This window comes from Hordeum vulgare, chromosome 1H (assembly GCF_904849725.1).
Source record: "Hordeum vulgare subsp. vulgare chromosome 1H, MorexV3_pseudomolecules_assembly, whole genome shotgun sequence".
NCBI classification, from domain to species: Eukaryota; Viridiplantae; Streptophyta; class Magnoliopsida; order Poales; family Poaceae; genus Hordeum; species Hordeum vulgare.
The window spans coordinates 19,430,189-19,445,953 of NC_058518.1; the positions used below are offsets into that span (position 1 = coordinate 19,430,189).

Here is a 15,765-nt window from a genome sequence, read left to right on the forward strand (position 1 = left end):
AGCCATCTTCCTAGTTTTATAGAAACAACAATATTTACAACACTAAACGAATATCACTAGCTAGATAGATAGATGCATGCAAAATCAGCTACGGTTAACATGTCATATGATCATCGACAGTGTATCAATCACATGGGAACTTTAAGTCGGCGCAGTGGTGTAATATTATATCTCGTAAGTGCCGCCATTCATGATCAAGCTAGCCATACCTACCACGCGCTGGTCGGTGATCTAGGACTAGTCTACATAAACAGTCCGGAAGCCCATAGGCGCGACAGAGCTCACGACCCATCCACCCAGGCACAGGCAGGCAGAGGCAGCTCTATGGATGAATCCTCCAGCCCACTCCTGGCCCTGCACGCTGGGAGTCGTGAGCTTGAGACGATCCTGAGCAACACGGCGGCGCCGTGGGCTCGCCGCGCGTGGGCGGGCGCCGCGGTGGAGCTGCCGCTGCTGCTGCGGCTAGCGCTACCGGCCGTGGCAGTGTACCTGATCAACTACCTCATGTCCATGTCGACGCAGATCATGTGCGGCCAGCTCGGCAACCTGGAGCTCGCCGCCGCGTCGCTGGGGAACACCGGCATCCAGATCTTCTCATACGGCCTCATGGTACGTACGTACGTGGTTGAGCGCTCAAATTAATACATCGCCATGCATGCATATCAGTACTACGTAGTATAAATGCATGTGTAGATGTACACTCATCTTCAATCTACGCATGCACCGGCCCAGTGGCTAGCAGTTATCACATTCGTCCAACAAGTCCAGTACTTTCTCCATTCTTAATATAAGGCTTTTTTAGCTAATGATTCCTCTATGAACTTCATACTGATGTTTATTAATATATTTTAGAACGTAGATTCACGCATTTTGATCCGTATATAATTCGTAGTGAAATGTTTACAAAGACTTATATTTTTGAACGGAGGGAGTACATGCATATGCATGTCAACGACCAGCAATATCTCCCTTCCAGAATCTTGATCTTGTGAGGACTGTGTTGTACTTCCTGATCTTGGGGGGGTCCTCTTTGTAAACATTACTCACAGCTAGTATAAATACAGCCCATATCCTTTCTTTTTTATCAATTGCTAATTCGGATCTCCCTCCCAATCTGATATTATATTCCCGGTGTAGATACCAGGCTGACTTGTTTTGTATATAGAGAGAGATGTGCACCTCATGGCCAGTATGTGCACGCAAACGCAACGACGTTTTCGTCGACACTTATCTTGAATCTACGCTTGCACTCACATTTATCACACTGATCCAACTAATACTCCCTTCGTTGTTAGTCTGCATATAACTTTTGTCAAAAATAAAAGTATCTCTATTTTTATCAAAGTTATAAAAAATATGAATATTACAGTACCAAATCAATATCATTAGATTCATTATGAAATATTGTTTAACATCATATATATTTGTTATTTTAGTTGTTGATATTTTTTAATATAAATTTGATCAAACACGTAGAGCTTGACTTGACATAAATCTTATAAATAAAGTAAAAATTAAACCAAGAAAATGCTACACACATAATTAATGTCAAAGACCGGCATTTATGACCACCGACAAACCAACCATCTCGAGATTATATGTTAATTATTGAGTCTTTCCATACGTTGTGCATTAGGTGTAGGCCCACGACGTGCATTCTAGGGCCTACCTAAGATATCATATGAACATCAATGTTTTCAAAGCTACCGGTGCAGTCACAGTCTTAGCCGGACAAACAGGTTCTGACCCTATTTGCAAAAGGCCACTCGGATCACCTCTTGTGAGTCAAACGTGCTTCGGCGCTCGGACTACGGCAAGGTGTGAACGTCCCTCCTTGTAAAGGTGGAGAAGAACGGTCAAACCATAATGGCATCTTCCAATACAATTCTTTTAGCACGGTTTTAGAGCAGCCAACCACCGGCTATATGCGATTGTCATGTCAACTACTAGCTATATTCAAAGTAATATACCACTCATATTGTCAACTTATTACCAACCCAACCCCTCCCCCTCCCAACCCTAGCCGCCCAACTCTCTCCCCCTTCCTTCCTCGCCGTCGCGTGAGGCAGCCGCCGGGCAAGCCCGGGGCGCCAAGGATCGTGGCGGCGGGGCCTTGGCTGCCTTGCCTCTATGTGGGGAATTTCGGATCTGGAGCGACGGCTCCATGAATGAGGCACGGCAAGCTAGCAGCCGTGCGGACGGTGGATCTGGTGCCCGAGCCGCGCGGGCGGCTGGATCCAGTGCTCGTTGGCGGCTGGCGGCGGCTTCTGCGGTGGTTGGTGCGCGCGATCTGGCGCATCCCCTCCTCCCATGTTCGGCGTGCGGGCTAGCCTGGTCGGACCGCTCTTCCATGGATTGTCGGTTCTGTACAGGAGGCGCTGCTGGTGACAGGGATCTAGTTCGGGCGAAATCCCTGGCCAGCCATGGTCGGCCGCGTCGACGGCGACGCCTGAGGGCGCCGTTCCCCTTCTTGGAGGCGTCGGTATGGACTGATCCCCTCACTTCCCCATCCTCTAGGTCTCTCGGGCGAAAGCCCTAACTTTGTTGGACGGCGGCGGCGCTCACGGCGTCGTTCCCTTCTTGAAGGCGCCGCTTTGGGAACCTTGGGGCTAGGTGGTGCTTGTGGATGGTGGGCGAGGGCGATGGTGCGGCCCTATCCTAGCATGGATCTACGTCCGCTGCTTGGAGATGGACTCGCGTAGGTGGAGGTCGTCGTTTGGTGTCATGTTGGCGTCGATGGCGGAGGCACCTGCCAAGGTTGGTACCTCGATCTGCTCTGAAGATGAACCAGTGGAAGATGGTGGCAGCGACACATGTGAGTGCGTCAGACCGGTTTGTTCCCCTGACCCGGTATGTGGCTCGGTCGGGGCCTCCGGCTTTAGATGTTAGGCTTAGGTGAGAGGTCTGGGTATTTGGCTCAGCTTGCACCCCTTCATCATATGGATAGAAGTAGCGGCAAATGTTGTCAAGATGACGGATTCAGACATATTGTTGTACAACTTTGTAAGGCCCTCGGGAATAATCAATAAAATGGTCGCGTGCATCTCCCAGATGCAAAGACCGGGGGTCATCCTCCTTTTTTTTCAAAAAATATACCACTCATATATATAATAACTAGTCATATTTACTTGCTATGTCATTAATATATTGGCTCATCTTAGTTTCTCACAAAGTGTGTTGGATCTTGTATACGATTTCTTGCTCACTTGTCTTCTCTCACTTTCAACTAAGTAAAGATGTGATGGCCGAACTAAAAAAATCAAATCATGTGCGTGCGTGCATGCAGCTTGGGATGGGCAGCGCGGTGGAGACTCTATGTGGGCAAGCCTATGGCGCGCACAAGTACAACATGTTGGGCGTGTACCTGCAGCGGTCCACCATTCTCCTCACCGTCACCGGCGTCCCCCTCGCCGTGATCTATGTCTACTCGGGCCCCATCCTCCTCCTCCTCGGCGAGTCGGAGCGTATCGCGGCGGCGGCGGCCGTCTTTGTTTACGGCCTCATCCCACAGATCTTCGCTTACGCGGCCAACTTCCCGATCCAGAAGTTCCTCCAGGCGCAGAGCATTGTGGCGCCCAGCGCCTACATTGCAGGCGCCACGCTGGTGCTCCACGTGGCGCTGAGCTGGCTGGCCGTCTACAAGCTGGGCCTCGGCCTCCTGGGAGCATCGCTGGTGCTCAGCCTCAGCTGGTGGCTCATCGTGCTTGCCCAGTTCGCCTACATCCTGACCACACCTAGGTGCAGGGACACCTGGACAGGGTTCACCACGCAGGCATTCTCCGGCTTGTGCGGCTTTGCCAGGCTGTCCGCCGCGTCAGCGGTCATGCTCTGCCTAGAGACGTGGTACTTTCAGATCATGGTGCTCATCGCCGGTCATCTACACAACCCTCAGCTCTCTCTTGATTCCCTCTCCATCTGGTAATTACTTCTTACTATATACTCCTCCCTCCGTCCCATAATTCTTGTCGTTGTTTCAGTTCAAATTTTAAACTGAAACAATGACAAGAATTATGGGACGGAGGGAGTATATGCATGACACTTAATTAATCTCATGCTATATATTGCTTCTTCTTCATTTATTTCTATTTATTTCACATGGCAGCATGTCCATATTCGGATGGGTGTTCATGGTCGCCATCGGCTTCAACGCGGCAGCAAGGTGCACTACCTATTCGCTCACCTCCTGGCTGTCGACAGGATAGATTTGTTTTTCTTTAACTCATACAGTAATTTTAATTACTTCCCTAGCCAAGTAAGTAAGTAGTACATCGACCCTAGTTGCCATGTTAGAGCCACTTTGTCACCAGGTATATTCATGTTGGTTGCCGGTTTAAAACCAAATGGTTACCAGGTCTTTTGAACATCACTTATCACCAATGTAAATCTTTTAATGATGGCAATGCCATCTTTACCTGTTTAGAGTGGATCAAATACTCAGTCTCTCGAAATATAGGCCATTGCTAGGATAAAAAACAAAGTCTGTGGCAACTATGCATTATTTATCCGGTAACGGTTAACTAGTACAATATGGTAGCTACAATATTATAACCTGTCAACTGATGATGTTTTTTTTTATCAAAACATATTAAGATGTGATTTTATTTGAAATTACACATCTAGACGAACACAACGATGAAGACCGATCATCAAATGAATTAACGGTTTAAAAGATAATTTATTTTAAATTTCCGGAATGTAAAACCATTCCATGCATGCATGGATGCGGGGTGCTGGTCCCTCCGTCCTAGAAACTTTGTCAAAGATGGAGAGAGTTGGCAGGCACATTTCTTAAGTAGAAAAATCATTTATTTATTTAGTTTTATATGTAGATATTGATCCGTAGTTCTTCCTATATATAAACTTTATCAAAGCTAGATGCTAGAAAAGTAGATTTTTTTTCTTTTTTGAAGTAAAAGGAACATAGTGTGATTTGCTTTCATGTGTATAACATCTGTTTGACGTTTCATTTTAGTGTTCGTGTGGGAAACGAGCTTGGAGCCGGCAACCCAAGGGCCGCAGCTTTCTCGGTGGTGATGTCGACCACAATGTCGTTCCTTCTCGCTGTTGTCGCGGCAGTGGTTGTGTTGTTCTTCCGCGATCGCATCTCCTACCTGTTCACAGGTGGCGAAGCCGTTGCCAACGCAGTGTCCGACCTCTGCCCGCTACTCGCCATCACGCTCATACTCAATGGCGTTCAACCCGTGCTTTCTGGTAAAAAATCATGTTTGTTCGTTTTCTTTTGGCAAATGGTAAGAATTGGTCGTAATTAAGGGGGTTGTTTACAGGGACTTTTTGATGTAGGGGCTAAAAAAAATCCCTTTTAGTCCCATCTAAACCAAACATGAGAGACCTTTAGGAACTAAAAGTGAGCATTTGGGACTAAAGAAAGAAGTCCCTAAGGGAGAGTCTTTTTTGGGACTTTTTCCAACAATGCCCCTGTTTTTAGCATGTTATTTAATAACCTCTAGTCCATTAGTAGGGGTAATATGGTTTTTTAGCATGTCATTTAATAACCTCTAGTCCATGTTTAGTCCCTGAAACCAAACAAGTAAGGACTATGGACTTTTTAGTTGAGACTAAAAGAAGTCCTAGGATTTTTTAAACAAACATGGCCTAACTATCTACCTATCATGCGGTGGCACATGTTGGACCCGCATGACCAGCTATATGACGTGATATCGAAGAGGCTCTCATGAGTTAATTGTAAGAGACATCTATGTCCACCAAGTCTTAAAGATGCTACATAGTATACATTGTGATAGGAATATATTGTCTATCAGAAATACCATGTCCACTGATGGCTGCACCAATGGGAAAGGATAGCATAGTCATTTTTACCATAACAAAAATGTTTGGTTTAATTATAAGTCATACATCTCTTCTAGAAGAATATATAACACACCAGCTAGATGGAGTATCTAGCTAGAACGTTACATAGTATACATTGTCATAGTAATCTAGAATCTGATAAAAAAAACATGTCCACTATGTCTTCTTAATCCAATGTAATTTTCTAGTAAGTCCTTTAACCAATCTAATTTATTTTGATAAACACCATAAGTTAGTAATTGTTCTTGGTGAATCGTTGTATTGTTGTACAATAATTTATTTCTCAACCCATATGAAGTCTCGGGCCATTGGACACCAGATGGCAAATTCTACTCAAGAACATGAGATGACATATTTTTATTAGATGTTGAAATACATGTGTGATAATAGGTGACAAAAATGACCTGGTTGAATTGTAAAAAGGCGATGATGATAGGATTAAACTATCAACAGGATATAAGAAGTTTACCAAGATGGATATGTTGACGATGCCCCTTATTTCCTGAACTTTTCCATCTTATTATTTCATACTGTTCTCCGCATGCATCGATTATTACATTGTTGCTGCACTCTTGAAATCCAAAAACAACTAGTACTTAAAAGATGGACAGGATTTCTGTAGATGATTTTGAAATTTTACGATTCAGCACAAATAATTTTAGTGTTTAGGTTCTAAACTGGAAAAATCACTCTAACATATGGTTAAATTTTACTTTTATGTAAATAGCCACAACTGTGGCTTTTATAGTTTGTGAGAAAGCCTATGTTTTGCAAAACCTTAATATAATGTGGGATGTGTGTAATCTAAGTTTAGGTCAATTAGCTAGATCTTTATAAGAAACTCATCTATTCCTGGAACAACGAAATAATCTTCTTATTAATTACAGGTGTGGCTGTGGGGTGCGGTTGGCAGGTGTTTGTGGCATACGTGAATGTTGGGTGCTATTATTTCATCGGCATACCGCTAGGCGTATTCATGGGTTTCTACCTTGGTCTGGGCGCAAAGGGAGTTTGGAGTGGCATGGTAATCGGCGGAACACTATTACAAACGCTCATCCTGTTATGGGTGACTTTCAGGACCGACTGGCAACATGAGGTATGTAGGAATCTAACATATATTTATATATTATTCAGCGCCTAGGGTGTAGAAAAAATTATTTTGCACCCACAATTATTTATTTATGGCATTACATAAAAGTTATATTATGTAAAGAAATAGTTATGTAAATGTTGACGTTGAACGGAAAAATCATCATAAGAAATGCAAGATATGACCCGTATCAAAGTAAAACTTATAAAAACAGCATAAATATATGTATGTGAACATCCCGTAAATTAAACAATTACGGCATGTACATGCATTCGTACGTTCTTCTTCACTTTGGTCATAAGACAACATTTACGTGACGTAAAACTCATATACGGTTGCGAATTAACAAGGATGTGCGAAGAATAACTATTCATCACTCTGGTGCCAAATAGAGCGTTCCTATGTGCTTGAGCAAATTAATCGGGATTTTATCAAGTGTTTAGTCTACCGAAGATAGAGATAGTTTAATTTGAAAATCGGATTCCTCTTTCAAAATATAATTCATGGTCTTTGCTATAGTATGGAATTTTCACTTAAAGCTATGGAACTCACGACTCTATTAGAGTGTAGAGTGACCAATTACTTTTACATGAACTTTCAAGTGGATGAAATCGGTCTGAGTGGTCTCAGCTGGAGATGGGATTGGACATGTTGATGGATTGAACGAGATTCAAGTTGGAGAAATGGTGGAATTTGTAAGCTGTGTGAAAGGAATATCCTTGAATCTTGATATTGAGAATGTAGCTATTTTTGTCTTTGGTAGTGATACCGCTATTTAAGAAGTAACGGTGTGTGTGTCTATATATATATATTCTTACATTCTTAATTTATTTTTTACAACGATTTTTTTTTTACGTTCTCTTTTTATTTATGAAATAAGAAAAAAAATAGGGAACATAAAATTAAGGTACATTATTGTTAAAATAGAAGGGGCTAGAAAAATATAAAATCATCGTAAAAAAGACAATAAGGGTCACATATATATACTATCATATGATTATAAGGGTCACAATAAGGGTCATAAAAAAGACAATAAGGGTCATATATATATATATGGATTGACTATTCGTCACCCTGAGTAAGGAATAGTTATTCTTCACCCCTTCTATTTTAATATAAATGTACCGTAATTTTACATTTCGTCAATTTTATTTTATTTTATAAGTACAAAAGGGACGTAAGAAAATATATAATGGCCATATTTTTGTTACGTAAAATTACAAACGTAAAAACATAGTGTAAAATATGCACCAAATGTAGTTTTTCTGGTCTTATGACCTATATTTTTGTTTTCTTGTGCCAAATTTTTTGTAGTGAATCCATATGAATTTTTCTGGTCTTATGACCTATATAACTATTTGAATTCAAAATATAATTTATTTATGAAACAACCGTAAAATTACCTCGGATAAAGAATAACTTACTCTGCACCCGGGTGATGAATAGACTTTATATATAAACCCATCCTACCACCTCGGATAGTTACCCTACAGACACACTATCATGTGGTATGTATACTATTATATCATTCTAAATATGTAGATATATTATATCTAAAATACTTTAAACTGAATTATATGAAAAATTGCTAGTTGACCCATGATTTTTATGTTATCTTATATATATATATAATGTAAGAAAAGGCATACTCAAAATATTTAAGATACTTAAAAAATAGTATATATACTACCTAAGCATTCGTATATACTATATATTACGTGCATATACACTTCGATTGAATAGAGACTACATACACCGTATAGAACTCGAGTGGTGGTAGCTACCACCGAATGGTAGGAAACATTTGTCTGTCTCTCTCTGAAGTTTTTACCAGTCTAGTCCCTCCGCCCCTAAATAGGCAGCATATAAATTTGATTAAAAATTAGTCCTTTAGAAATTTTGCCAAATATATCAAGAAGAATATCAACAACTATAATACTGATAAATACATTATGATAATGTATCTTATGGTGTATTTTTTTATTCGGAAGGGGAATATTTTATCATCTCAAAGTTACCAATTACATCCAGCCTCTCCACCTATAAGAGATGTCGCAAAGACATCCAATATACACACAACCAAAGGAGGAAAAAACAAAGGTCCCGTCATATCGACCGACTTCTCTCAAAAGATGCACACAAACCATCGCCAAATACAACACCTGGAAAACATAAGAGGTCTCGAAAAACAACAGCTCCAAGAAGGAAACAATGTATATGCACCGTCGTTGCCTGATCCAAGATCTTAGGTTTTCACCCTGGAGAAGTATGTGCTCTCAAAACAATTCCTTCAGCAAGGCAATGGTCAGACACAACTAGTGAAGGTCAAACCTTAGGTTTTCACCCTGAAAGTCACAACTCGGCCCCCGAGGAGCACCAACAATAATGAAATGCCTGCAGTGATGTCACCCCCAGTAGAGACTACTGCTCCTGAGAGATATCAAACACCTTCTTGACTCCACCGCCTCAAAGTCACCTATTTGTCTAATTGACCCTCTAACCTCAGCCATCATGACCTTCTCCCAACTGTCTACATTATGTAAATCGAAAATCTGATATGTTCCATTGTGTCAACAAACAACAGAGCTTCGCGCCACACCCTCATGGAACCTCATAGGCTTATATGAAGATGCACTAAAGAATTATATCCGATCCCGATATGATGGCCAAGATTTCCGACAACACATTGATGACCAGATCGAGGAGGACCGATCAAGTAGGACATTGTCGTGATGAGCATGATGAGCACCATCATTAGTATCACGGCAGTAGGCCCCCACACCTCCCCGTTCTAGCTCGCCACCGCCTAGACAGTCATCGTGGGCACGATCACTGTGTCTATCCGGCGTCGTCAGGACCCCAAGCACGCCGCCATAGCAGATGACAGATCTGGACGAGGTCCCAAACAAATTGCTTCTGCCTTTGCCCGCATTTGCATCCGCACTTGATGGAGAACAATAGCGACGTCGGATGCTCGCACATAGACTTCGGAACCAAGCCAGTCACCGTATCCGCTCGCATACATGGTGCTTGCACGCACGGATCAAGGCACGCCGACCATATCCGTCGTCTGGTGGAGCAGCCACGCATGTGGAGCCAGGCTTGGCCGCCGCCACCCAGCAGTAGTACCATCGTGCGACACGAGGATCCAGATGCTAGCGCGTCGGCCAAACGGCAAGCGTCCGTCCTAGCCGAGGCACCCGATATGAGCAGCGTGGCGGCGTCATTTGGGGCTATAAAGGGAGGGTGTGGGGGCAAAAACAGCCCCGCCGCTACCATCCCTGAGGGTCGCACAACATTCACCGGCCAGCCCTCCGACGACAGCGTTGCACGAGGCGGTGGTGGAGGGGGCTCGTAGTAGTGGCGAAGGTTTCCCCCGTGTCGCCGGTCGCATGCGACACAGAGGATGGGGCCTTCATGATATACAATATTAAATAAAGTTTACAAATAGTTGACAGTTTTTACTAAATTTATATGCCACTTATTTTGGACGGAGGTAGTAATGCAAAAAGTATATAACATCTATTCTATTAAATCAAAATATTATTGTATTGTCTTTATGATGTGCTTTAGATGTTCCTTTTATATCTTGATCCAACTTTACAGAGTATGACTGAAAATATATCTAGGAATTTTAAGATGAGGGAAAAAATCGATAGGAAGATAATAATCAAATTTATGCGAGGGAACTAATAATGATGCGGCACATTTTTCTCTTTCTTTATGTATCAAATATGTAATTCGCAGGTCGAGAAGGCCCACGCGAGGATTGCGATATGGGGAGACAAGAAACATTCATTGCAACATGATTGATCAGTGGCAAAATATGTAGCTACAATTAGTGAGCAGGGTCGACTTCCCTGGGCTAAATAAACCGTCCTATTTCTCAGAACTGAGTTGTATTTCTAAATTGTAATTTGTGTTTAGTTGTTGGGCAACATTATTCACGAACTTAGAAAGTGATTCAACAGAATTTATGTGAACTTCGAAGATTGTGGATGGTGTAAGCAAGCCATTTATTGTGTATTTTGATAATCCAAAGGAAGTAAAGGTTTCAAGAGATCCCATGTTTCACTGCCGGTCTCCCTCCATCAGTCGGACTTTTCGATGATTTGGCTGGAGCATGAATTCAATATTGTATCAGCGTCAAGAGTTCTTGAGTTCAAGACCCTGCCAACGTAGTATTAAAATAAAAAAACATTCTGCGGCCTACATCGATCCCACGTCCAAGCACAAAAATAGCCTAGACGTGAGGGGGTGTTGAAATATATGGCCCACCTTCCTTCATTAGTTGGACTTTTGGATTAGTTGACTCGAGCATGAATTCAATATCATAACATAATTATATAGAGGAAAGATATCACTATGCACATGATGTGATAAGTATAATTAAATTATATTTTTGAGAATTTTTCTTCTCCACTGATATGGTTGCTTATCCCTTGAGTAAGCCTCTTAGTCATGAGGTATTTGGCATGCATATTAATTCTATGGGTCTATCATTTCAAGATGGAGATTTGAAGAATGAGCTCTTGCAGGTGTTCTGGACAAACATCGGCTTCTCCTCGCTGTTGTCCCAGTTCTGGGAACGGACCTCGCTGAATGAGGATGATGACAGCGGTTATTGTGTCGCGAGGACAACATGCACATTCCATGTCGCCACCGGGTCTTTAGCACGGATGACCAATGATACAACGCCTGTGTGAGTTGGATTACCACCGTGATCCCCTTCGATGGTTCTCGAAGAGTTCTTCCGCTGGGATATTTTATTATAACTGTTGGGAGGATGAGCCCCGGGTAGGCTCAAGGAGACTAGTCCCCGGTCCCCATGATCGGGGAGTGTACAAGCTATTGCTGAAGCCAGCCAACCTGCCTGTGCCGGCTAACCCTGCCCTGGCCGCCTACTGGCTGCCAGCTATAGAGTGTGGCTGGCTGTAGGCCTGGCCAGCTACTGGTTGCCGAGTGTTGGTTGTTGGGCCTGGGCGGCTGCCATCTTCCATTGCATAGCCAGCTGCAGGACCTGGCTGGCTGCTGGCTACCGGTTGCAGGGCCTTGTTGGCTGCTGGCTCCCGGCTAACCCTACCCTAGCCGGGTGCAGGGCCTAGCGGGCTGCCAGCTGTAGGGCCTAATTGGTACGCTATAATTTTTATTGACTAAGGGCTGCCAGCTGTAGGGCCTGGCTAGTTGCGCAAGAGCTAAAACCCTCATCCCACCGGACACGAGCAGTAGACAATGTGGCTGACATATGGAAAAAAAAAGCAATACCGCTACACTCGGGCACTACCCACGGGACAAGACGGAGCAGCCAACTAGGTCCCATGGCCCCCTTTTACTCTCTTCACTCTCTTATTCCGTGCATAATGCACGGTAACTAATCAATTACTTCTCTAAACAAATATAAGATCTTTTAGGATCTAAAAGATCTTATATTTGTTCAAAGAGTGGGTATTTAAAACTTAGAAGGGCCAAATTAAGGAAGATGGGTCTGCGCTGCGTGCTGGTCGACGACGGGAGTCTCCGCCGCAGGCATTTTGCATGTAAGTCAAGTGCGTGCGCGGTGCCTAATGAATGAATGAATGAATCTTTGCTTAATCTTTAAGCAAACTGGTCCGCTCCACTGTACAAGAAAAGCATCTAGAACATGGTTAATCAAACACAATAAGATGCATTAGAAGGGCAAGCAACCACGATGTCCACCATGTCATTTTACTATGTCGAAGAGAAAGAATTTTACTGCACCGAAGGGGAGAGAGAAAGTAGGGAAAGCTCAGTCCGGCCCCCCTCTCTCTCCCGTGTTCTCCTTTTCGCCTTTCCAGTGAAATCCGGCACTCTCCGGCGCCGTGTTGGCTACCACTCTCTTCCCCTGCTCGCGCTCTATATGGTCTACCGCATCTATTCGTTCGTCGACACCAATTTCTTTTAGTGGCCCCTCATCGGTTTTGCTCGTCTAGGGTTTCGGTGCGGTCGACATCCTCGTCGCCGGCGATGCGTTGGTCCGGCGGTCTTCGCCTCCTTTCGTGCTCTCTCATGTTGTTGTCCCTCCTGGATGGCGCTCCCATGCCTCCCCCTCCCATTGTGTCGAGGACTCCTCTCTGAGCTCCGCCCTCTTCTTTGTGCGCGGTGGTCAATACTATAGCCAACGGCATGTTATACGGAGTCGTCATGTCATTCATTTATAGCTAATATAATAGTCGACTTGTATAATAGTTAGTCATATTAGTATGATATATCGTTAATATATGGCACATCTCTCTCTCTCTTTCTCATAAAGGTTATTGGTGTTCGTCGTACCATCGGCTGTAAGTATGTAACCCGTTTTTCTTCTCGTTCCTTCAATTAGGCATAAATTCGATGGCATCTCTTATAAACCCGCATATTTCTTTCTAGCATACTTGCTCTGGAGTATGTAATGCATCAATGGTCGTTTCATTTCGTTCCCAATGGATGGATGGATGAATGGCAATCACCATTGCCCAGTCATCACCATGCATGCATTGTCGGATGCTGGCATACGTGGTGCATGACGCCACGGGGCCGACGAGCATGACAACATCAACATCAAGTCTGGGACAAATCTGGAACTTGAACTGGGCATATGACGCCATGGGCATGACGACGTTGGTGGAGACGCGGAGGCAACGCTGCATGCATTTACTCCTTACACCGCCAACGACCAGCAGGCAGCATTATCTATTGCTTGCAGATCCAGATGCATTGCACTTGCTGTTGTAGTACACTATAAATGAAGAAGAGCAGGCATCTTCATCCATTTCCACTTCCATTTCCATTTCCCTGAAGAGCACGAAATAAAGCCAAGATGATGTTCCTTCCACTGAGCTGCAAGAGGACAAGGAGCAGCAGCGGCAGCAGCATGGATCACCATGACACCGCCGACTCCTTCTCCGACGATGACGACCACCAATCTGCGTGGTCTATGGATGACGACGACTTGCCCTCCCTAAAAGAGCTCACCGACGGTTTCTCCGACGAGCGCATCCTCAGCATCGGTGCCTACGGCAAAGTTTATATGGTACACCCTCCGATTTCATAATATAAAAACGTTTTATAATTAGTTTTGCTACTACCTCATGACAACTTTTACTGATTCTATTCTGGATGAAGTAGGAGTAAATGTTTTTTTTTGCTTATTTCTTTCTAGAAAGTAAGTAGGGTTTACACATGCATGGCGAATAAAATATTTTCCAAAAAAACAAAGAAAGACAAAAAAAATTTCTTCAACTAACTATTGTTGACAGAAACATTATGCTGAGATTGATTCAACTTATTAGTGCACTAGCAGTGTTCTTTCAAATCAACTAACTATTGTTGACATAAACGGCTGCACATAACCTCATCACCAACTTACTACCAACTGTTTTCTGTGCACTGGTGCTCGGTTTTCCCCAAGATTTGTTTATTTTCCGCTCTTCTTGTTTGCCCTGTCATACGCGTGTCGCGTGTAAATACTGCCCTCTTCTACCTGAAAAAAATACGGAATACCGCTTATTTAATTAAACACAGCAATCTACTGAGCCATGTGAAATGCTAAATATGTTTATATAGGGTGAACCTGAATATGGGGAGAAGATTGCTGTGAAGATGTTCCACGACCACACGCGAACACATGCTGACGGTGGTCATGAGCAATTCCACAAGGGCTTCTGCAGCCTCAAGAGGCTCCGCCACCAGAACATCGTTCGGTTACTTGGCTATAGCCACGAAACTCGGCAAAAACACATGGAGTACGACGGGAGAAAGATTTTCAGCAAAAAGACATGTAGAGCGCTTTGTTCCGAGTATATGCACAATGGTGATCTTGACAAGTATCTTCTTTCTGGTATGATCGTGCTCTATTACTTTTTACATATACTCCCTCCGTCTCAAATTATTTGTCAATGAAATGGATAGAAATGGATGTATCTAGATGTATTTCCACGACAAGTAATTCGAGACGGAGGGATCCATTTCTATCCATTTCCGCGACAAGTGATTCCGGACGGAGGGAATAGCTATGTTTCTTATTTTCCAAGCAAGAATCATCTTTGTATCTGTTTTTCACAAAAATATATAGTAATCCCTCGGCTGGTGATGGGTTAATCGCACCAATGTGTGTGCCTCTTTTGTAAAAACGTAAAAATTAGTTTAATCTTGTGTACTTTTCAAAACAGAAATTTGATCATGCTCTGTATGATGAGTAGAAATTCTCTTTTTTTTGTTTAACTGCTACAGATAAATACAAAGGAGATACTTGGCAGACATGCTACAAAATAATTAAGGGGATTTCCAAGGGTTTGAAATACCTTCATGAGGACTTGGAATCTCCTATTTATCATTTGGATCTAAAGCCATCCAATGTGTTGCTGGATGAGACGTTTGTGCCGAAGCTTGCTGATTATGGCTTGTCAAGGCTATCTGGAGATGACCAGACACAAATTATGAAGTGTTTCATGGGAACAATGTAAGCCTAGTTGTTCGTTCGTGAATTGAAATTTCACATAACCTAGTACATGTGTTTTCATTAAATCCACGGTGTTGGTAATATCATATATGTTATGTCATGCAGTGGGTACGTGCCACCAGAATACATAGATGAGAATGTAATCTCAAATAAATTCGACATATTCAGCTTGGGTGCAATCATCATAAAGATAATGGCAGGACGAATGAGCTACTCAAAACGTGCTGAGATGTCCACCCAGCAATTCGTTGAGCTTGTAATGAGAAATGATCCCTCTCTTGAGATCAATTATGCATATTTTGCAAATAAAATTATTTTGTACAATAGTAATGTCTATGGTGTAAATTTGTAGGTACATGCAAATTGGAGGGATAAGCTCCACGCTACA

At 43.1% G+C, this 15,765-nt stretch overlaps 1 protein-coding gene across 1 annotated transcript; it reads left to right on the forward strand.

Annotated features, from left to right (window-relative positions):
* Positions 1–277: 277 nt before the first annotated feature.
* Positions 278–10,991, forward strand: LOC123451386 (protein DETOXIFICATION 40-like). Its single transcript, XM_045128251.1, has 6 exons — positions 278–609; positions 3,287–3,918; positions 4,103–4,159; positions 4,973–5,211; positions 6,717–6,925; positions 10,667–10,991. The coding sequence occupies exons 1-6, from the start codon at positions 325–327 to the stop codon at positions 10,730–10,732; spliced, it is 1,488 nt and encodes a 495-aa protein (XP_044984186.1). The 5' UTR covers positions 278–324; the 3' UTR covers positions 10,733–10,991.
* Positions 10,992–15,765: the final 4,774 nt, after the last annotated feature.

Bases quoted from the DNA above. Each gene is read 5' to 3' on its own strand.
- LOC123451386 (XM_045128251.1), top strand. From the start codon at position 325: ATGGATGAATCCTCCAGCCCACTCCTGGCCCTGCACGCTGGGAGTCGT. The intron at 4,160-4,972 runs GTGCACTACCTA...GTTTCATTTTAG, and splicing joins GGCTTCAACGCGGCAGCAAG to TGTTCGTGTGGGAAACGAGC. The intron at 5,212-6,716 runs GTAAAAAATCAT...TATTAATTACAG, and splicing joins CGTTCAACCCGTGCTTTCTG to GTGTGGCTGTGGGGTGCGGT.